This window comes from Sardina pilchardus, chromosome 12 (genome assembly GCF_963854185.1).
Source record: "Sardina pilchardus chromosome 12, fSarPil1.1, whole genome shotgun sequence".
Taxonomy (NCBI): Eukaryota; Metazoa; Chordata; class Actinopteri; order Clupeiformes; family Clupeidae; genus Sardina; species Sardina pilchardus.
In genome coordinates, this window is record NC_085005.1 from 15,619,192 (window position 1) to 15,641,481 (window position 22,290).

At 40.4% G+C, this 22,290-nt stretch overlaps 1 protein-coding gene across 1 annotated transcript; it reads right to left on the bottom strand.

Annotated features, from left to right (window-relative positions):
• Positions 1–916: 916 nt before the first annotated feature.
• On the bottom strand, positions 917–2,972 carry thbd (thrombomodulin). The gene has a single exon (XM_062551252.1). It carries the CDS (start codon positions 2,927–2,929, stop codon positions 1,283–1,285), a length of 1,647 nt encoding a protein of 548 aa, XP_062407236.1. The 5' UTR covers positions 2,930–2,972; the 3' UTR covers positions 917–1,282.
• Positions 2,973–22,290: the final 19,318 nt, after the last annotated feature.

Here is a 22,290-nt window from a genome sequence, read left to right on the forward strand (position 1 = left end):
AATGTGCTGTGAGAGGTCTTAACTGCTTAACATCTGATAGCCTACCTCTGGTTTGAAAACAATGACCTCAATTGCATTTTAAGCACACACCTTGTGAACAACAGAAAAACCTTTTATCTATCTATATTTTGGTTTGAATAAAGTATGGCTGTTGCATCCATTTGACCCAAACTGCTATATTATAGCCTAGCTGCTTTTTGGCATAAAGACTTAAAGCATAAAAAACATTTTACGTCAGTACCTCTCTTATAGCTTAAGATGTGTTAGTATTAAGATGGCTGGTGGAAACCTTAGTGTTGGATTTCAGAGGGCAGATTTAAGGATAAATTGACTTATTTCAACTGTATCATGTGCAACAAGTGGGCATAGCCTACACCTGGAGAAACATGATTGTAGGCTACTTTAGTTTGTAAATATATTTTCATTCATAGTTGATGCATGATTCAGTGTTGTGAAATTAGAAAATCAGTGCTACCTGTTTGGTTTATCTGTGTGTTCATTTTTTTCTTTCAACTGCTCGGTTGTGTAGTAAAGGGTTAGCCTCATCCAGCCTGATTAATATCTCACTGATATCAGCTGGTTGAAACTGTAGTGTGTTTTAATGATGACTAGCAATTAGAACCTAAATGCAGAACGTTAGACAGCTATGTCTATATTTCAATTAAATTAAATTACTATTAAAAACAATAATACAATTAACCCATGACATAACATGACGTTTTTATATTCACTTGATTCTCTTCAACTGGCATTTTTTTAAGCATCATTCAGTATATTTATAAATCTGTGGACACCGAGGATGTTAAAAATGCATGTAAAACATTGTGATTTATAAACATGTTCCCAGGATTAATATAGGCCTAGCCTATATTTAATATATGTATTCAATGTAAACAAAATGACATGCCAGGCGCACTTTAAAAAGACCTCCGTGTTATAGGCCTACAATAATTTGTTTTTATTGCATAGACATCAAACAACAGTAAACAGTTTCTCCCAAGAAACATTCATTCGTGTCCTTTCAGAATCCGTTGTGCTTCTCGAAAAAAAAAAACATAAAATATATCACTCCTGTACATATAGCATTGTAGTTACATTTATATATACACAAATCAAAAAATATATTCTTCATTTTCTCCTATTTTTGGAGGTAACAGAATTGCAGTTGCCAACGTTTCAGGGAACCGACTGCAGATATTGTTGTGTTTGTTCACAAAAGTCTAACTCCAGGAAAAGGGCAGACGTTAGCTCTTTGGCATTACATTAAAAACGGCGTTAGCAGCTATCTATCTCCTTTCATCTGTATTTCTGAAAAATTTGGCTTGAAGTTTTCAGTGGTAATATGTTCTAAGTCATGCAAGTCAGTGCTTTTAGGCGCACCGATGAGTGAATGTTCACTTCGGCGTTTCAGACAGTGGTGAGCGAGCAAAACCAGGGCGAGCAAGGCACACACAACACAAACAATAATTCCAAGGAGACTACCGGCTGTCACAGCTGATGGGCTCTCTGTCGTGTACTTGGTGGTCGGAATGACATCGCTATATGATGGCGTGGTGCCTGATCCTTCATATGGTATACATTTGTAACCGTCCACCAACTCATATCCCTCACCGCACGAACAGGTGTATCCACCAAAGCTGTTGTCACAGTGCTGATCGCAGTAATACATATCACACTCGTTGAAATCAACACAAAAGCGGCCATTTGCTCTAACGTCGAGGACGAAACCATCTGGACATTCACACTGAAAAATTTCGTTGGGGTCACAAACAGCTGGGCATTCCTGGTGTGGGCAATCCAATATGCATTTGTGACGGTCTTCGTCTGATACCCTGTGTCTCTCATAGCAAGAGCAGTTGTAGCTGCCAGGTGTGTTGATGCATTCGTGTTCACATGGCCATTTAGCGCATTCGTCTATATCCACACAAATGCCTTTCTGCATTTCAAACCCCTTCTTGCACTTGCATTCGAAACCTCCGACCGTATTTACGCACATCGTGTGAGACCCCGCACAAATTCGTTCATCTGCGCAGTCATCTATGTCTTTGCAGCTCTTGCCGTCTGCATCCAGAGAGAACCCTTGATCACAAAGGCAGGTGAAACTTCCATTATGTGGAATGCAGGTTTGTTCACAGCCAGATCCCTTACAGGGATCATTCGCAACTGAACGGCAGGATCGACCGTTGCGGTCGTCAACCAAGTAGCCAGGAGAGCAGGTGCATACGGGCTTACTGTCAACCACGGCGCACTTCTGCTCGCAGCCGCCTTCGAAGATCTCACAGGTCCACGGTGATTTCTGCCAGTTATCAGTGCAAATGTACTGAGTCCCATCATCGAGCTCCGCCACACTTCCCATCGGTAAAACTTTAAGGTCAGGCCCCTCAAAGTCATATGGCGTCCGGTACGTTTTGATCTGTGAATGCGGCAGTGGTTGACAACTTAAGTCAAATACAAACTCGCATATAAATCCATCGACTTTATCAGCACACGATCTCTCCCTCCACTTGAGGTCGTCTGTGGATACCGTTACGCACTGTTCGGAGGTAGGGCAAACCGCGTCGTCCCTGTCCCAGTTGTGAAAGTCGGCTTCCTCTTGTCCCGTTATCCATTTGTATCCTTTCAAATCAGAGGGGGATTGGGGACAGTTGCCATTAAATTGTAGCCCGATCCAAAAGTCTCCCTTTAAGTCGGTCAATAAAGTTGAGATTGCGTTGTTTGATGCATTTGATCGCACTGTCAATAAATGTCCCTTTGAATCTTGACAAACCTTTTTTGCGGCAGTGAAGTCTGCAATGTCCTCGTGTACATGGTAGCATTGATTGCCCTCACAAATAGCATTGAGTGATTCCACGTCCAAGAGGAACGTCAAAGTAAGGATCACTTGCATAAACGCCGCCATCGTCGAAGAGCTCAAACTCCTTTTAGACATCTTAAACGGTGGGATGGGAATGGAAGCTTACAGTTTATTCCGTGTCGCAGGGGCGGTTCTAGGGGCGGGGCCACAGGGGCCCTGGCCCCTACTGAAATCTGATTGGCCCCCGAAGTGCCCCTGTTCCATTAATCGCCGATGAAAGAGCAACCGGAGTCTTTTTAACGCACACATTAAAAACGCACACATTTTCTTTGTTACATTGCTCCACTATTATTAGTCACAGCGAGATGAGACTTATATTGCAGGAAAGAGCAGAACCGGGGCTTTCCAACGATACTAGACACTTGTCTGTACGATCAAGTATGAAAATAAAATAAAATCATGAAGTTAAATCAAAGTATATCATATTTACAGTCTGCTCTGCGTTCACCGGCGCATCCAGAACTCTCGCTTGAATTACTCGCGGACCACGCATCGCACAGACATGACACGCATATCAAATGAAAGAGGAGAAGCAGAGCTTTGCATTGATACCAAATACATCGATCATTTCGTATTATAAAATCAGACGAAGTTACAAACAAATAATAATGTCATATAGCTAAATGGCTACCTTTACTCTCGTTTGATTTCCTCGTGAAACCGCTATCAAAAAGATATGGCACGCATGTCAGATGAAAGAGGAGAGCTAGAGCTATCCACAGATACCAAATACAACCTTCTAGGCCATAAAACAGATGAAGTGACAGCAAAATAATAACTTCATTTAGCTCCACTTACCTCGTGTTTTTGTGTGGCATAATAGCCTATGTTCATAATCCAATGTTATCATGTGTTTCTCTTTGACAAGTCACGTTCATAACACGGTTTTGAGATCCTAGCAAACTCCTGTATGGTATCCAATTCAAGACTCATATTGCATCCAAATTTGTTTGTCAAATAAACACTTTTTGCCTTTACTGTGTTCATTGCAATGCAGTAAAACAAATATTATAGAGAATCATCATCTGTGCACGTCATGTGTGCTATCGCAAACAAGTCATGTCAGATCAGCTAGTGTCACAAATATGGAGAGAAAGTCATTTTTTTCATCACTAAATAAAAATTGCCATTTATTTCTGGAAGGCACACACCACATATTTCTGTAAATTGCTCAGCCCCAAAGTATACCTCCATCATGGTTCTTATATTGCCATTTTCAGGACAGTCAGGCCTACACAACCATGCAAGTCATGTTGAGCTGTCAGCTTGCTGTGGTGAGATAGCCTACACGTCAAAATGTAAGAATTTGTATAGTACGCTTTTCAAATTTGTATTATTTAAAAATCTAAATCAAATCAATGCAAGTATTTATACATGATATTGTGGCAGATCTGGACTGTGCTGAAAAAAGCAATATGTAGCATGTGTGAATGGCACTTACAATGACCAGAATAAATGCTTCTAACTAGAGGTAGTGAAAATGCCCTTAAAACAGCTTAGGGCTCATATTAAACGAGTGGCTGCTCTGCTCAGTTGCAGCAAATAAATAAGTAGCCTATAAGGGTAAGAGTAGCCTATGTGTATCAGATCAAGAGAGTGCTGGATAGGATAGAAAAAAGTGACCACACTCCTTGAGTTTGTTGCTTTTCTGGAGTCTTTCAAAGAGATGTTCCATGAGCTTTTCAGGCTTGCTGTAATGTGTGTGTGTGTGTGGGGGGGTGTCTATTGTTGTATGCAGTGTACCCTTTATGCATAGTAGCCTATAGATAAGAGTATAAGGGTAAGAGTATGTGTATCAGATCAAGAGAGTGCTGGATAGGATAGAAAAAAGTGACCACGCTCCTTGAGTTTGTTGCTTTTCTGGAGTCTTTCAAAGAGATGTTCCATGAGCTTTTCAGGCTTGGCAGTATTGCTGTAGTAATGTTTGTGTGTGTGTGTGTGTGTGTGTGTGTGTGTGTGTGTGTGTGTGTGTGTGTGTGTGTGTGTGTGTGTGTGTGTGTGTGTGTGTGTGTGTGTGTGTGTGTGTGTGTGTGTGTGTGTGGTCTATGCATTGTTGTATGCAGTGTACCCTTTATGCATAGTATAAATAAGAGTATAAGGGTAAGAGTATGTGCGTGTGGTGTGTTGCATTCAATGAGTTCTATGTGTCCTTTACGCACAGTATAAATAAATGAGAAAACTTGAACTGAATAAATTATTTTCTGTGCTTGGATGTACCCTGTACTCGGCCCCTGAATGTAACATCTGGCCCCTTAATGGCCCCTGTTACAGAAAAATCCTAGAACCGCCACTGCCGTGTCGCAACGTGAGTATCAAAGTATATAAGCCTATGTTGTCTTGTGAACTTCGCTGCAGCCTTTTATAAACCATTCCATGCTGCTAAACGCGGAGAGGAAGGAAGTTCCTCTCGAAGTTTGGACTGGTGCAGTTGCTTAATCGTCTTCCAATAACTTTCTCCTCCCTGCGAGTCAGCGTCAGGGAACGGTCAGGAATATGGACACGTAAAGAGTGACTTATCGTTTAACCCCAATCCCCACCCACCTTTCTTGTTTTTTCAACGGTCTTCTATATTTGGCGACTTACTTGACTAATTTAATCGGGTGCCGCCCAACATTAGTCTAGAGAATATACCTTTTCAACGACTTTGGGATAACGTGTCCCAACCATATAATATATAGCCTATAATTACGAACACAATTTCCTTTGAAATGAACGGAAACATAATGGTTACGTCGGATTTCAACTGCGATTAACATTGTCATGCTTATTGATAGTCCCCATTAGTTACATAGAATGTATTATTCTTCTACAAAATCCACTATCAGGCACAGTGAGAACCAGGGAGTCATGTATCAATGCAGCACATTTTTGGACCTCTGTGTCTTACAATGCCATTGCCCTCATGATTATTTTGTCTTTTAGATGTCATATTCTAGCCTGAAGTACCATCATGAAAATTGGTATCATCTGCCAAATGAGAATGTATTGCAAGAAGGAAGTGTGATTGAAAGAGTTTTGGTTATAGGAAACATTTAGCCTAATTACTTTGATGTCCAAGGCAGACCAATTATTGTTACCGTATTATCACCGTAGATTCTGAATGTTCATATTGGAAAAGATTGCTGTGTTTGAACAGCTATTTATGATTTCCCCAAGACAGCAAAAATAACTATGGATGAATGTCATACAATGATATTGATTCATTTCAACAAGAGAAATCTGGGCAATTATTGCATTCAGTTAAGGGCAGGGCATATTCATGAATGATTGATACATGTTTCAGGTTGGTCTGTCATGTTCGAGGTAACTTACTCCACTGGAGGAAATGTGATGTGATTACATTTTCGTCTCCTTCACACCAGTAGCCCAGTGCAACAATGCCTGTCCCTTTTTCCAAGTTTCCACCCAAAGAGACGCATGACCAGCACACAGCACATACTGTGGAAAGAGATCATTTTGAGATGCACTTCATGACATGTATCCTTTTCCCTGAATCACCCACTCTATAAGGCATGTAGGGGAAATATATAAAGGTTACTGGAAAATCAACTGGGAAAGGGGAGCTGGAAGAATAAAACTGCGCTCTCCTACGTTGGCTTGGTTGGCTGTTTTTGTAATTCGTCAGAAAATCCTCCATGGAACTGGTGTCACCAACAACAGGCACGGCTAGCTTATCTGATGATAAACACATCAAAGCAAATCAAATAGGTGTTTTTGCTAGTGGTGCAGGAAGTGGAGGAGGACAAGACCGGAAGTTCACTGGGGTAACCTCCCTGTACCATGCCTTCCAGAGGACGTTGAGGAACAGGCATGAGAGGGTGGACAGTTTATGAGCAGTGTACCTTTCCTCTCTGGAAATGACTTTGCTGGGCAGATCCCCATAATCAGAGTAACTGTGTAGTTTTTCCTACTTGTTGTGTCAAAACTAATCGTCTGAGAGTAGGGTTTTCTTTTTTTCTAACTGTTATTCAGGAGTTCTATAAATGAAGTTGCTTTTACTATCACGTCACCACTGGGCCCATGAATGTCACAGAAGTTGCAAGAACTTCCCATGGTAACGTTTCTGGCAAATTTCTTTATCATGACCCAGTGAAACATCAAATAACTTATAGTTCAAATAGTAAACTGATTTACTGAAGATTTCTACATGTAGATAGATGAGAAAACAAATAGAATTGAGCATTTCCTTTTGTACTACTTTTCTCACAAAAAAGAGAAAATCATTCATATGATCATAAATTTGATCTCAAAGGGGTGAATTGCAAATATTAGCCATGAATGATGTCTATATTATTGGTACTTGAGATAAAGTAAACACACATATTTTTACATAAATTGATATGGCTGTATCGATTTGAAAAGCTGGTAATGTGGTTGGTCCACCAGACCACCAGATGTTCCTAAGTTCTGAAGAATCTTAGGTTCGTCAAGTTAAAAACGTTACTGTAAGTTCATTAGGTTAAGAATAGCAAGTTCATTAGGTCACAGTGCTGCATCGCTGATATGAGGGAGAATTACAAAGGAGGTGGCCCAGTTTGTGTAGAAAGCTTGCTCTCTGAGTCACTTCTAATTTTCTGGTATGTGGCTGATTGAATTCTGCAAACATTCTGAATGCAGGCAGATTACTGCAGCTCTGTGTCTCTTGGCAGAGGGATCTGGACAAAGACAAGTGGGGGCTTCACAGGAATGCTGTGTCCGTCGAGGCCTCACATGGAGGGGGACTGGCCTTCTCCGAGATAATCTGAAAAGGCAGACATGTTCTTGCCAGCTGTTTTTTTTAACAGTCTGCTGGAGATTTTGCCGCAGGAGAAAGTCCCGATTTGTGTAAATATTTTGATACCGGTAGGTTTCGGGCCATTGTTAAACCACCACACCAAAGAGTCAGAGCAACAATAAACGAAAACGAGACTCGTGCTAAGAACAGGGGCGGCAGCGGAGGCAGGGGAGGATTGTTTATGAACAAGACGCGCCTGGGGAGGGCAGCTGGGCTTGCTGGAGACCAGAAGGGATTCTTCCCCTTCAGCACTCTGCTGTGTCAGAAAAAAATCAGTGGAAAGCCAAGGTAGTATATCGAGAGATCCCCAGAGCAGCACTGTAATGTGGTTAGAGTATTGTAATTACTAGCTCATGCATTCAATTTAGGGGGATGCTGGCCAACCAAACAAGATGGCAACAGATAAGACAATGAGTGCCTTCACCCATACTTTACATGTCAACAAAGACGTTCTGTCAGAGAGGGGAAAAAAAAAAAAACGATTGAGGAGGAAGTTACCGGACTATCTTACCCCAGAGCCCTATCTTGTCAGAGTCAATCAAATTCATTCTAACACTTGAGAGCACCAGGCATGTCAGTGCAGTCAAAACGCTGCAAGACTCAGTGACCTGCTTTATCCAAAGGCTCTGAGGTGCTGCAGTGGGCCATGCAAATTTGGGTTTGATCTTATTATTCTTTAAGTGAGAAATACAGCACAAACAGACACACACATTTGCAAACACATTCACATGCACCCACACTCAGATTCACCATCAAGAGCAAGCCAGTTTGGCCTGCTGACAGGAATATCATGACCTTAAAATGAACTCCCTATTAGCGAGAATACATTAGCCCTCAGAGTCTGTCATTTTGGCCTGCACTTGAATACTTGAGCAGCAGGGTACTCTCTGCTGTTACAAGGTGGAGTAAAAGAGGAACAAATGGATTCGCAATAACTGAATATTTTGTAACCACTATAATACTGTAGGTAGGACTTTGTTTTACCTTTAAAATATTTCAGCCCTTTTACTACATTCCATGGTGATGCCAAGCTCAGAAAATAGCTTGCCATAGCTAGCTTGTGTCTCTGTGTTTATGTTTGTGTTCGTGCTTGTGTGTTTGTGTTTGTGTCTGCGTGCACACTTGCTCACATCCCTCTCTTTTGTGTACAGGCACTGTGGTTGTATATTGGATTGTATCATTACATTATATTATGTTATATTATAGGGCAGTATATTAGTAGTTTTTTGGATGATTCCACTGATGTCTGCATCTCAGTGTCAGATGTCATGGGGGAGGCTGCACTCCCCCAAAATGAAACATGTGGAATTCCTCTGTAGTGTGCATCAAATAGGCATATCACTTCACTTCACTGACAAGAATCTCAGATTAGTTATTATACACACTAGTTAGAGTGGAACAGTAAGATACAGTAATTGATAACTTCCTGAGCCTTTGCGTATCTGAGTGTGCCCGTGTCGGTGTGTGTGTGTGTGTGTGTGTGTGTGTGTGTGTGTGTGTGTGAGAGAGAGAGAGAGAGAGAGTGTGTGCGTGTGTGTGTGTGTGCGTGTGCGTGTGTGTGTGTGTTTGTATGTGCAGACACTTCTTCTCCTTCTCTTCTCCTCGACTATACTCACATCCTTAGTTTAACAACAAAAAGTAAATCACTGGGGGATCACATGGCCATACAACACTGCAGACTAAGCTCAAGCCATGCAGCTTTGTAGTCTAGGTGCTTTCCCTCTCAACTGCACCCCCCTCTGCCCTTGTCTCCTTAGTAAACAAACTGGTTCCTTTCTCTATATTTCTCTTTGTCATGGTGCGCTCAATGCCAATTCCAGCAGAGGAGCACTGTAAGACACATCAGGCTTGCACAGTGTGTGTTCTCATGTGTGTGTTGGCTGAAGATGCACCTCTCTGCCTGAGAATCAGAAACAATGCTATTTCTCATCCATAGTTTTTGCAGATGTCCAAAGCGACATCCAGACCGCATAATTATAGTTTTATGAGTTTTGTTGTTATTATTATTTTATTACTTTTTTTTTTTTTTTTTTGCATTGAGCTACAATTCCATTGTTCCCTGTTCCCTATATTATTTTATTACTTCCTCTTTTTTTTGCACGGAGCTATGATTCCATGGTAACCCATGGACAGAGAAGCACGGGAGTCAGATTCTGAATCACGGTGTTGCCAATGCTTGTGAAGTAGCTGACTCACATGGCTTAAAGCAGATTCATCTTGCATCACATTTTGTTGGATTTGCACCCATGTAAAAGGGATCACAACTCTCAATGCATAACACCCATCTTGCGACCTTGCCTGCTATTCATTACAGTCTGAGACCAGACCATTATGATGACTCACGGCAGTTTTTACGATGATGACCGTGCGTAGAGACCCAGTGAAGTGAGCAGCAGAGCCTATGCGTCTACTGAAAAAGCTGTGTGTCACTAAGGAAATGCCCCTTCACTTTTCATGTTTGTATAATATTCACAACAATGTTGTGGTTTATTCGTCCTGCGTGTCCAGCTCACCGAGGACTTTCCAGTAAATTTTCCAGACTATTTCAGTGGTGCTGTTATGCAGTGAATCAATATTTCCTGCTGATGTTCCCGTGGTAGATTTTGCCTAGGGATGGATGCACATGAGGCATGGCTTTGAAGCTTATCTCTGTGTCTCCCTGCCTTGTTAACAATTCAAAAGACTACTGGATCTCCTTCCCTCCTCTCTGGTTTGTGTTGTGGTCATCCATCTGGCCTGATTAGCGGTTCTTTTGTCTAGGCGGCACAGTAGTCATAATGGGGATTCCATGGCAACCCTAACGTCAAATGGAACTTTTTTGGCGATGTGTAAGTTTATTGTCGTCATCTGTGCTGTTCAGACATAGCATCACAGCATCTGCTCATACCTTTTTTTCTTTCTTTAGAAAAACTAGAAGGATATGAGTCTGCAAGCAGTGACATCACAAACAACCCCAAGACAGATGGTGACGTAAGTGAGGCATCACCCCAACCATTTCTCTTACAATGAAAGTGACTTGTAAGAGAAAGGGTGAGATATAAAACAAGAGTGAAATCATTAAGTCACGAAGGGATTCAGCTGACAACATGAGGACAATGTTTTTTTCTGATTGATGCATTTTTTTTACATTTTTTTTTTAAGAATGTCTGCACATCAGGGAAATGAGCTTAGCACAGGAAATTTCAGCAAATGCATTACACATGGCACATTGCAAGACAGTGTTCCAAAGAATGTCACCAACAATTGATTTGGTCTTCGATTCACCTGCTTTGACCTTTTCCAGTTTGACATTCACCACTGAAAATAAACTTGTAAGGTTAGCATTACAACAACCAAAAAACGCAACAATGTGATGTTAATTTAGTGATTTTGTTTAAACAGTGAGAACATTTCAATTGATGTCGGATTGATGCGGATATTCATTGGTGTTACTATGGCATTGGCTTGGACACATGTGACAGGGTTACGGCTGTGTTTGTCCATAGTGACACATACAGGGAAACAAGAACAAGTCCCAACGCAATACATTTTATTTCAATATTGCATCAACATCATCATCATGCATCATCATCATCATCATCATTTCATTATTGCACAATGTTGACATTTATAGTAACCATGGTAACAGTTGAAACTTGACAGCGACAGATTTACTTGCGTGCTGCTCTCAATAGGGACATGTACTGATAGATAGACAGACAGACAATCCCAACAGCAATCTTTGAACTTCAGCAATGAACTCATACCCAGAGTGAATCATTTTGGACATGTTTTGTGGCTAATCACAAAAATGGAATGATAAATGCAATGAGGTCACTCTCACGTTAGGTGTGTTGTGTGTGACAGTAGTTTTTGAATGACAACCCCTCAGAATAATTTTGTTTGGGAACCCTCCCCTCCTCCCCCCGCTCCACCCTCCCCCTCCCCCACTTCTCCACCTGCATGTTCTCTGCACCTTTTCACTCACAAACAGGATATTAAATTCCATTTTAGCTTTACTGTTGTGCTTTTAGATTAGATTTAGATTGTCTTGAGATGAAATAACATTGTTTTTCTTTTCATTTTTTCAACATCGGTTTTTCTGAGAATCCATCTCCATAGGTGGGGGTGAGGCCTAAGTAAAGGATGTCAAAGAATCACAAACGCCAGGGATGTAGTTAACGTGCTGGTTTACTGCACAGGGAGGTAGAGAGACAGAACACCCGAACACATCCGGGGACAAAGGTTAATGATAAGCCAATAACATTCCTGGCGCTACTTTAAAAACAATCACAATGTGTTATTTTTTCCACATAATCTGGAGACCCCCGGAAAGTAGGCTGTCTCCCAGTTCCCCACTTGAGCACCACTGATTTTGGAAATGCACCTGTAAGCCAAATGCACCTCTCATTGGGACAGATTCACTGTCATGTCCAATTATCATCAGATGAAACCTTTGATATTGAAGAGGAACTATGGAAGTTTGGCGATTTATTTGCTGTTTTCTCGTTTTACGCTTGCAGGTTTCTCTGCAGAGCTTCCCCTGCAGCTTTAGCGTGTATATTTTACACTCCTCAATCGGTCAGTCTTCCGCTCACAGGTGCGAGGGGGAAGCAAGACAGCCATCATTAACCCGGAATAAGTCAAATAACCATTCCAATGACTCCGAAGCTGATCAGTTAAGGCAAATTAAACTAAAAAAAACTTGCATAGTTCACCTTTAAAGAATAAATCTGGCGAGTTTACACATAGATCATAGTTTAAAAAAAAAAAACGGGTTTATCTTGCTCGAGTTGCAACAGCTAGTAGCTAATGTGCTGCCAGGTGGCCACAGCGGCACTATGGGGGCATGTCCGTGAGCTCCCATGTACATGCCCCCTAGAGTTTAGTGCTGTACACTAGCTGACTTTATACCACTGCTTGGTCAAATTTCCTATTGTGATGCGCTATTTGGAACGTGCATTATTTTTCTATATACCGCACGGCTATGAAGTAGTTCCCTTCTTTTGGTCTTATTACTTGGATATTAATTCGCCAATGTGAATGTAACGGTAAAAACAGCAACGTTGTATCTAAGACAGCGGCAATATAAACGAAAATGATAGTAGCAGTGGTATAAGCGGGATAATCAACTCCGCGCCCTGTGCGTTTATAGGAAAATAATGCACTTATCGAAGTGTAAAGTCCCCTCCGCCTGCGGCGTCGGGTCCTTATTACCACTTCGAACGTGCATTATTTTCCTATAAACGCACGGCGCGTCGTTGATTATCCCTTACGTATTAGCTGCTGGTTAACTGGCACTCGGGTGACCTTGAGAAACAGAGATCTATTTAAAAACTCGCCAAATTTCTCTTTTAAGTAAAAGATTTTTCAGTCTCACTCTGTGCACAATACGCTATACACATTGTCAGTATTTAAAAAAATAAAATAAAATCTGATTAAATTAAATCAAATCTTAAAGATAATGTTACCCCTTCACATGAAATGTTTTCTGTCCATTTCAATCTCTCCTCAGGGTGATCTTGTCAGCATAGTTGACGGCATTTATCAGCTCTTAATTCCCTCTTGCTATTGCAGTAAAAGTGCTACAGAGAAATGGTATATTCCCGAAGCAAAGCTGATGCAAGATTTGAGCAGAAATTAACTTGATACCTTTCATCACTTTGACACTTTGTTCATAAGTGAAATCTCAAGGGTACCAAAAACACATCGGTTAAAAATACAAAACACATTGGGTGATTGAAAACACTTACACAGATACACACCTTACAATATTTACTTACAAAACTGAACACAAATCAGCTACCCATAAATAGGCCCCCGTTGAGCCATTTTGAAAACTTTACAAGCATTGAGGCAGGGAGAGCAAGAAGTACAGTTGAAGTAGAGGAAGAGAAAGGCAAAGAGAGAGAGAGAGAGAGAGAGAGGAGTAGGGCGTGGTCGAAGAGGCTATGCGCTAAATAATATTTCAGATAATATTAGAGTAACTTTGGTGGATCATGTGATAAATCATGGCCTGACAATGAGGGAAGCTAGGCAGAGTCTACCCATATCTAAGCAGTTCGCACTGTTGCAGTTGCCTCCATTATAAGGACATTCAGACTGGAAAACAGGTAGGCCTATGTTTTCAACTCCTCTAATCCATCTCCACAGCTATGGCAACAAATACTTGAAGATATTGGCAAGTATTCATCAACTCAATTCATCAATCGAATAGGCATTACTAAGATTGCCAGACATGTCTTGGTATAAAGCACAAAATCACAATGAAACAGGATCCCTATTTTTGGATTTATTTCTGTCTTATTTTTGTGTTACTGGATTTACTGTACTCTACTGTAAAGTCTAGTACTGTGATATACAGAATTGAGTTGATGTCATTTGTAACCTCTCAGTAGCCTACTTTCATGTTTGGTTGTTGAAAAAAAAAAAAACACAACAAAAACTGTAAGTGTTGCATTGAGCTTCACAGAACAAAACTCTGAAAAATAAAAACTTTGAAAATTAAAGATGCCAGTGTTTTATATAAAGTGCACTAGTGTTGCTGCTAATCTGAAAAGTGTATTTGTATGATGAAAGTGTGTATAGTATCTTGCCATCAGAGTGACATTTTGACAAAGGATAGCAGATTTTAGTTTATTTCCCAGTCTTGTGTCTTGTGTCTTGTGTGCTTGCGTGTGAAGTTTTGACCCAATGAGCCGACATTCTGCAAAAAGTGTTCAAGCAATGGGGAAAAGCTGTAATGAATAGGACTTAAGATAATGGATGACATTCAATAAAGTTTGGACTTTATTGTTCTCAAAGGAACCTTTTGGCCTACATCAATAAGCAATAGCAGGTAGGTAGCATTCTCAAATATGTCCCTGTAGAGCACTATTGGAAGGAACCTTAGAATTTACTTTGTGGAGAGAGAGTTATAGCGATAAGAATCTTGAGGATTCTTTAGCCAAAGTAGAACTCTGTCCTCCCTGTTTTATTTTGCTGATTTATTTTGAGGATCAGATCAAAAATGTTTCACACGATAGTGTCTGTGTCTTATCCTCCTTTCATTTCCCTTTATATTGTTTTTTTCTTTATCCTTCTACCATGAACTTTGTGATTTTATTTAGCATGTAGCTCCTTCAAAATATAATTCTCCTCATGTGCACAACAACTTTCATCAGGTCTCAATGTTTTCTGTATACGTATTTTGGGATCCTTTTTGCCCTTTTTTTCATTTTTGAAAGGCTGACAGAAAATGACGGGGAGGATAGTCCCTGTAGGCACTTGGACCCGTATATGGTACGGAGGCTGTAGCCTTTCCAATCTGGAATTTAACTTTTTTTTGGTGGATCTTGTTTTTGGCAAATGGCTATTAAAATCCATGACTCCAGGATGTCTTTATCAGCACGGCATCTTCTGCTTCATTTCATTGGCTGTCCGTTAACTTCTCTCGCCAGCAGCTTCATTCCCGTTGATAGCTATCTTCCCACTCCATCATTATGCCATGTTGCCCATCCAAACCCAACATTGAAAACAGAGGGCATGACCCTCCGGTATATTTAGACTGAACTCTCACTGCCCAGCGGATGCCAGAGTCCGTGGGACTAGTTGTACAACACACAATGCTTGAAAAAGTGAAGAGAGATTTCTTGCTCTCATCAGACAGGTAGGGAGACCTGTCATCCTAATGAAGCATTTTCTCAAAACAGGATATGTCATTGTGCTGGGGTAACCCAGTGGGCCTGGGTTTCATTGGACTACTAATTGATAGTACATTGTCCACTGTCCTCAGATTTACATCCGAACACATTGCCAGGCCAAGGTATTGTTGGCGTTGGCATGGATACATTTAAATGACAGGAAAAACAGAGGAAAACAACCACATTCATGAATTAATATTCGCCTTTTGGCTGGCAAATACAACAAGGTCCATGTGTGAACTCTTGGCTGCATGCTGGCCCTTCAGCAGAACAATGATCTTTGTTTTCACGGTTTCCTATCCTTGTTAGCCAGAAGCCCATGCTTCAATATGTACAGAAGTCACAGAGTGCAAATGCATATTCATGCTTGTGCATATACAGTACGTACAACATCAACTTTTAGGGGTACACTGATAATGTTTTACATTGCAAAGTAACAAACAGCCTACAGTATAGTCATCTATAATCTAGTAGCAAGAAAAGGTAAGTGAACCGTACCTGCTTTAAGAATGAATTTGTCCTATGGTGTGATCAGAATTACAGTAATGAACACACACATATTGATAACCTTTCTGCATCAATCGTGTCCATTTTGAATATAGAAATCAAACATTCACATTGTCAGTTTGAAAAAGTATGTGAACCCCAAGGCTAATGTCTCCAACAAAAGCTAATGTGAATCAGAAGTTATGGGTATACTTTCACACTCAGACCTGTGTACCCCCAAACAGTGGCGATTCTAGAGATTTGTAACAAGGGTGGTCCTAGTGGGGCACTGGTAAATTCAAGGGTGGCATCTAGATAAACAGAATCAGGCTCAAGTTGTTAAATAAGCACATATGCATGAGTAAATCCATGCACCCAAGCACCATACTCATAAATTGAAGGACAAAGAAGGTCAAAGGCCATACTCTCACATCAAATGTCTTTGCAATTGGATAAAATGTCAAATACAGTTTTCAGCTCATTTTCAGCTCTGAACAAAATCCGTTAAGAAATTAGGCCATTTGAGCAAAAGTGGAAGTGTGAAATGTTTTGCCAGTGGTTCTTAACTGGTCTGATTTTGGAACCCATAATTTCACAAGTTCATAAAGTTGTGACCAACTATATATCATTAGCATTCAGGCCAACGAATATGGTGAGGTAGCCTACATAAGACAAGCAAAGTGCCTGGCCTATTTGTGTGGAAAATGCAGATGTTTGGCATTACATTTGTGAGGTCTTTAACTGCTGATATTACCTCAAAGTACTACTCGACAGGTTTGTCTTTGACAGGGGTGCGTTGTTTCCAAGTGACACTTTAGTTTGGATGGTTTTATGCTCTCATGTGCACCCGACACTGTCTTATTTTGCCCAAGGGTTGCAGCCAACTTGCGTTTCACATGATATCTTACAATTATGCATACTTTTATAAAATTAGCTCCCTAACATCTAACATGACCTGTCACATAAACATTGTCTATGTCCATGCCATGGCAATGGCTGACATACGCTACGAATAATTTTTATCAAAATAACTGGCCAATGATAGATCTGATCAGGTAGCATTTTAAATTGGCGATTTTTTATTTCTTTTTAGCCACAAGCTCCGCGACCCATCACTCAGATCAGTACCACAACCCACTTTTGGGTTCCAACCCACGAGTTAAGAAACACTGGCCTAAGCTATAAACTTCCCACAATGTCAATATTACATTAGGGTAGTAGACTATTTACAATACAACATAACAATGCAACAGTGTCGGCTGAGTAGGTAGAATAGGCAGATATAAAAATGTGCCTATTACGTGATTCTACAATTACAATACTGGGTTTTGTGTGTGTAATAAGATAAAAGGGCACTGGCAGATGCGATAGGTAACTATATGTTTTAGTGTTAGCGCAAGCAGTAGCCTGTAGGCCTATTGTAAACTCAATGCTAAAAACAATAAGCCATGTAGCCTATAACTGCAAGCATGTTTGCTAGATTGCTTATATTTCTGAACCCTGATATTTCAAACTAGTGTGCTGCAAGTGCATCAAGAAATGTCTCGCCTTTGACTGTTCATGGTGAATAGTAGACTAGGATTTTGGGGTGGCACCTGGGGTGGCCAATTGAATCTCAAGGGTGGCCTGTGCCACCCGGAGCCACCCCTCTGGCTACGCCCCTGCCCCCAAATATGCCATAAGGTTGGAATATTTTATGTTACTGTTAATGGTTAGACTTAGAGTGCCTTGACAACGGGAAAAATCAAATGTCTGGTTCTTATAAATGTCTGTTCATAATATGATACTCCAGAGCCCCTGGAGTTGGATGGAGATGGAGAGAAGGATGCTGCACAAACTTTTAAATATATTGGACAATACCTCACATCCACACAATTTGGTCAAGCAAAAAAAGAGTTTTTAGTTAGAGGCTACACCAACTAAGCTGTAAGAAAGACATGATACAGGAAGACCTTTTGTCATTCCTGTGCAGAGTGAAAGGAATAGCATTTTAATAATTTATGTATGTTTGTATGTATACTGTATGTTGGACGCTGTGTTTGTATCAGCTGAAACACTGTAATTTCCCCTTAGGGATTAATAAAGTATAGCTATCTCTATATCTATCTATCTATCTATCTTTCTATCTATCTGAGAGTATGAGACATTCTTTCAAAAAATGTGTGCAAACAATTGAGAAAAACTGTATTGTCATTTTCTCAGCAAAGGTTTTTACAAAAAAGGTATTAATATAGGAATAAAGAAAACACTTATCAATGAAAATATCACCTTGTGTGCTATGCACCCTTGAACTGACTCCACCTCAATGCCTCTGCATGCCCCTTCTATTGCTCACAGAATAAGCTTGCAAGTATGTGGTTGGTGGTCACTTTTCATTGGCCCACTGAAAATAATTATTCGATAGGTTTTAGAAATGGGGAGTAAAGGGACAAATACAGAACCATACACGGGTACACAAGTCAAAGTACACACTTGAACAGGTACACAGTATCTTAACTGAAGTCTCTTTGTAGTGCTAAGCCTCAGATTGATTGGTGTTCAGTTTTCTCTGACAGTGTTATCAGGTATGTGTGTGGGTTCTGTATTTTTAATAGAAGTGTTTTCTCAATGATAACTGGAGATTTCACTTTTGAAGTGTATAATGTAAGAAATCATGTATAGTGTTTCACAATAATAAGTGTGTTGCAGAATTGCAAACAGTAATATCAAGTGAACTTGATTGAAGGACAATAGCCTTTGACTCTGAGTGGCAGAGTTAGAACATCCTAGACTTTAACCAATTATTGTGTAATAACTTCAAGAGAAACATTCACTCCAGACTTTTAAATATGCCTGAACTTAAGGAAGAATGGGCTAAAATTCCTCCTGCATGTTATAAAGCCATTGCCTAACCAGCCAGACCCACATCAAGATGTAAGGTCTGGGAACATTATGTTAAGCCCGCCCACGAGTCTATTATACACGATGTGATTGTTCCGGTGATTCTTCCATTTGCTCCCAAGCTCTACGGAGCGTTGCTAGACTTCCCCGGCAGCCAAATTATATTTGCTGCCGCTAGGGGCGTCTAGATTTCTAGGCTAATAAAGCCATAAAGCCATTCATGCCATTCAGCTCTCTGTTTGTGACAGATTCATTGACATGGTTTTCCCGCACTGAAATAAGAAATCAAAATTACCGCCCAGCATTAGGCTATATGCCTGAAATTAATGATGTCTTAATGATAGAGTCATAGTACTCTTCACATTAATGTTTTCTGTCCATTTCTGTCTTTCCACATGCTCAAGAGAGACATTCAAAAATGATTCTGAATGGTTGCTTAATGATTGTTGATGCCATTCATCAACTCTTAAATCCCTCTTGCAGTAAAAATGTTGCAGAGAAATAGAATATTCCCAAATCAGGGCAGATAAAAGAAACAAACAGAAAGGCCCCGGCAGTGGCGCAACTGTCCCGCCCCGTGGTCCTTTCCAGATCCCACCCCAACGCTCTCTCCCATTCACTTCCTGTCTCTCTTCACTATCCTATCATTAAAGGCATAAAAGCCCAAATAATATACTTTAAAAAAAAGAAACGAGCAGAAATTAGCTTGATACCTTCATCAGTCATCATGTCTTATTCACAGTTACAAAGAACACTTGAGTGGGGGAAGTTAAGAAATAGAATATTCCCAAATCAGGGCAGATAAAAGAAACGAGCAGAAATGAGCTTGATACCTTTCATCAGTCATCATGTCTTATTCACAGTTACAAAGAACACTTGAGTGGGGAAGTTACTGCAAAAAGAGATGAAATCAGCATCTATTTCCAATGGTTTACTGAATCTTTTGGGCGCTGTAAGTTTCCCATCAGTAACCCTCAGCTGCTGCCCTCTGCTGAACCCTGGATATTGTTAGGCGTCTTTATCTTATTTTAATGTGTTTATTTGAGGGGTTTGTTTTTGTATACTCATTCAATGTTTCTTCAAAGGGATGACAGAAGACAGGCCTGTTACTGCTGTTTTTGTTTGAGCGTAGGCTATAGTCCCCCTCCATGCTTGCTGTCGGAGTCATTCTCTTCGTTGTTTCACTGTTTGTGTTTTTAATTCTGATTCCTTTTCCTGTCTTCCCAGACATACAAAAATACAGACTGGCTCTATAGGCTTTTTTTATGCCTACTTGAACCTTATATGTCCATAAGGGTCATGGTAAGAGTTTTCTTCCACTGCTTGCTGAGCTATGGAGCACTTGTCCCCTTCAATCCCATCAAGGGCCTGACAGTGTTGGGTAGGTAGCAGGCTTGCAACCCCTACAGCGGCTATTCTGAGCTGTAGGCTATGCGGAGCTGTGTGGTAAGAGGGTTACTCTTGCTCAATGTATTTGTAGCGAAATCCTCTGTCTTGATGTTTGTGTTGTGTTGGTTGTGGGGTGTTATGGAAACCCTGCAACAATGCTACTTGTCTGTCTCTCAGGCACTGGGATACAAAGCTGGCGCAGCAGAATAAAATAAGTGCCAACAATTGACCACAACAGGCTGCCTGTTGGTACAATAACCCCCTAAACACCCTAACCCTAACCCTACCCCCCCCCCCCCCCCCAAAAAAAAAAACCAAAGAAAACAAAAAAACAATCGGTTCTGTCTAGCTTGAGTTGCTGCAGCCAACAGCTAGAGCTGCCAGGCAGATACAGTGCTACACTCTAAGTTCATGTTCTGTAGCAACTCGAGCTAGTTAGAACCAATTGTTCTCATTTTTCCGTACCGACAACAGCACTAGGTGACCTCGAGAAACAGAGATCTGTGAGAAAAATCGCATTAAAGCAACAGATGTGGATCACATTGATATCAACAGGAAAGACATTGCTTTTGGGAGTAATTGTTAGCTCCGTTTAGTGTCTGATTTTATTCTGTTAAAGGTAAAGCTGAAAGTGTGGGAGAAATGAATGAATCTCATAAATTATTTCAGACTGCACTGTTGGCAGTGGCCAACCCCCAATTGCCAGACAGTTAAAATGAAAACAGATGGATTAGGGGCTGCAATCACCGAAGCTTTGGTTAATTATTCTATTAAAAGTAATAGGCGCTGCACTGTTAAAAATTTCTGCCAATTTACAGCAATATTTTACAGGAATCATCTGTGTTTACTAAAATACAACAGATAACTGTAAAGAGAAGTGCATTTTGGGACATGCAAACTATGTGTCTGATTATACAGAAATGAACTGTAATTTGCAAAGCACTATTGGAAAAGAACATGGAAAATGGCTGGGGTTACAGGCTGCTCCTGTACTTTTTAAATTGAGAAGACCGTTGGGTTTTTGATTCTGGATACCGTTACGTTATCTCAGACACACGGATTTCTTCTGAGAAGTACGTGGTAAGTTGAATCTCATATTTTCCTTATATCATAAAGTGCATATTGATTGTAATCGAGTTAGCTAATTTATTTGGAAAAATAAAGTCGACGTTGTTGCTTTGTGTTCTGTTCTATTTTGTTACGTTCTTATTTGGCTAAATGTATGCTAACTAATAGGCTATGTAGCTCTAATGTTAGCCATTTTGCTATGGCACAAAGCCTTATTTTTTTTAAAGCATATTCCAGTGTTCCCCATAACATGTTTTTCTGGAAGCACATAATCTAACGTTACTAAAATGTCGGTTATTAAACATAGCTTCTAGCCCAGACATAGCTTCCAGCTAGCAGCTATATGTTGCTAGCTACCAGCCCGGGTAAGGTCCGTGAAAAGTACAGGCTAGTCAACAGCCTATTTTAGCATAATATACTGCACGCAAATCAACATCGTTGGTTTATTTTGAAAGCGACTGCTATTTTTACGTCCATGCTTTACTTGTGCGTGGATGCATATGACGTTAACATGTGCTAATATAGTTAATGCTTCAACATGAATGTGTAATTCTTCCGAAGTTGTGTGTCTCCTGTGCCTGCATGGCTCACCACCGCAACGGTGATGTCTAACTCCTACTGCTGCTTGGTGACGATACGAAGTGCTGATTTAAAATCTTTACTGACAGATAACTGCTAGACAGTTTATAATCGGATAACCCCATCATTGCAACCAAAAGTTTATTTGTGTTGTGTTACTACCCACAGGTTGATTGCTTGAAGTAGCTGGCTCAACGCAACGGGCGAGTTGACCTATCACATTCGTGTGTATGACGTAAGTTATTTCTGGTCTTTAAATTATTGCAAAAACATAGCCTACATTTTCCAAATAGTTTCTTTTTGAATGTTGATTAACTAGTGACATTGCCTACTATTGCCTGCTCCACATTTTCATAGTCTAATTCTGTATAGAGTTAATGTGATGCCTACTTGAAATAATTGCTGAATGTTGATTAAATGGTGGCAAAGGCCTGTTTGTATTGACTTCACATGTTCATGGCCTGGCCTAATTACATAGTTATTATAATATTTGTCGTTGAAAACTGAAAAAATACTGGGTTTAACACAGGGCATAGTTTAAATACTGTTGTTTTTACTTGGCTATGCCTCCCTCACATTTTCATCTGTACAGTGGCAAC

What these genes read in the sequence shown, in the direction of transcription:
- thbd (XM_062551252.1), bottom strand. Translation starts at nt 2,929, where the DNA reads ATGTCTAAAAGGAGTTTGAGCTCTTCGACGATGGCGGCGTTTATGCAA.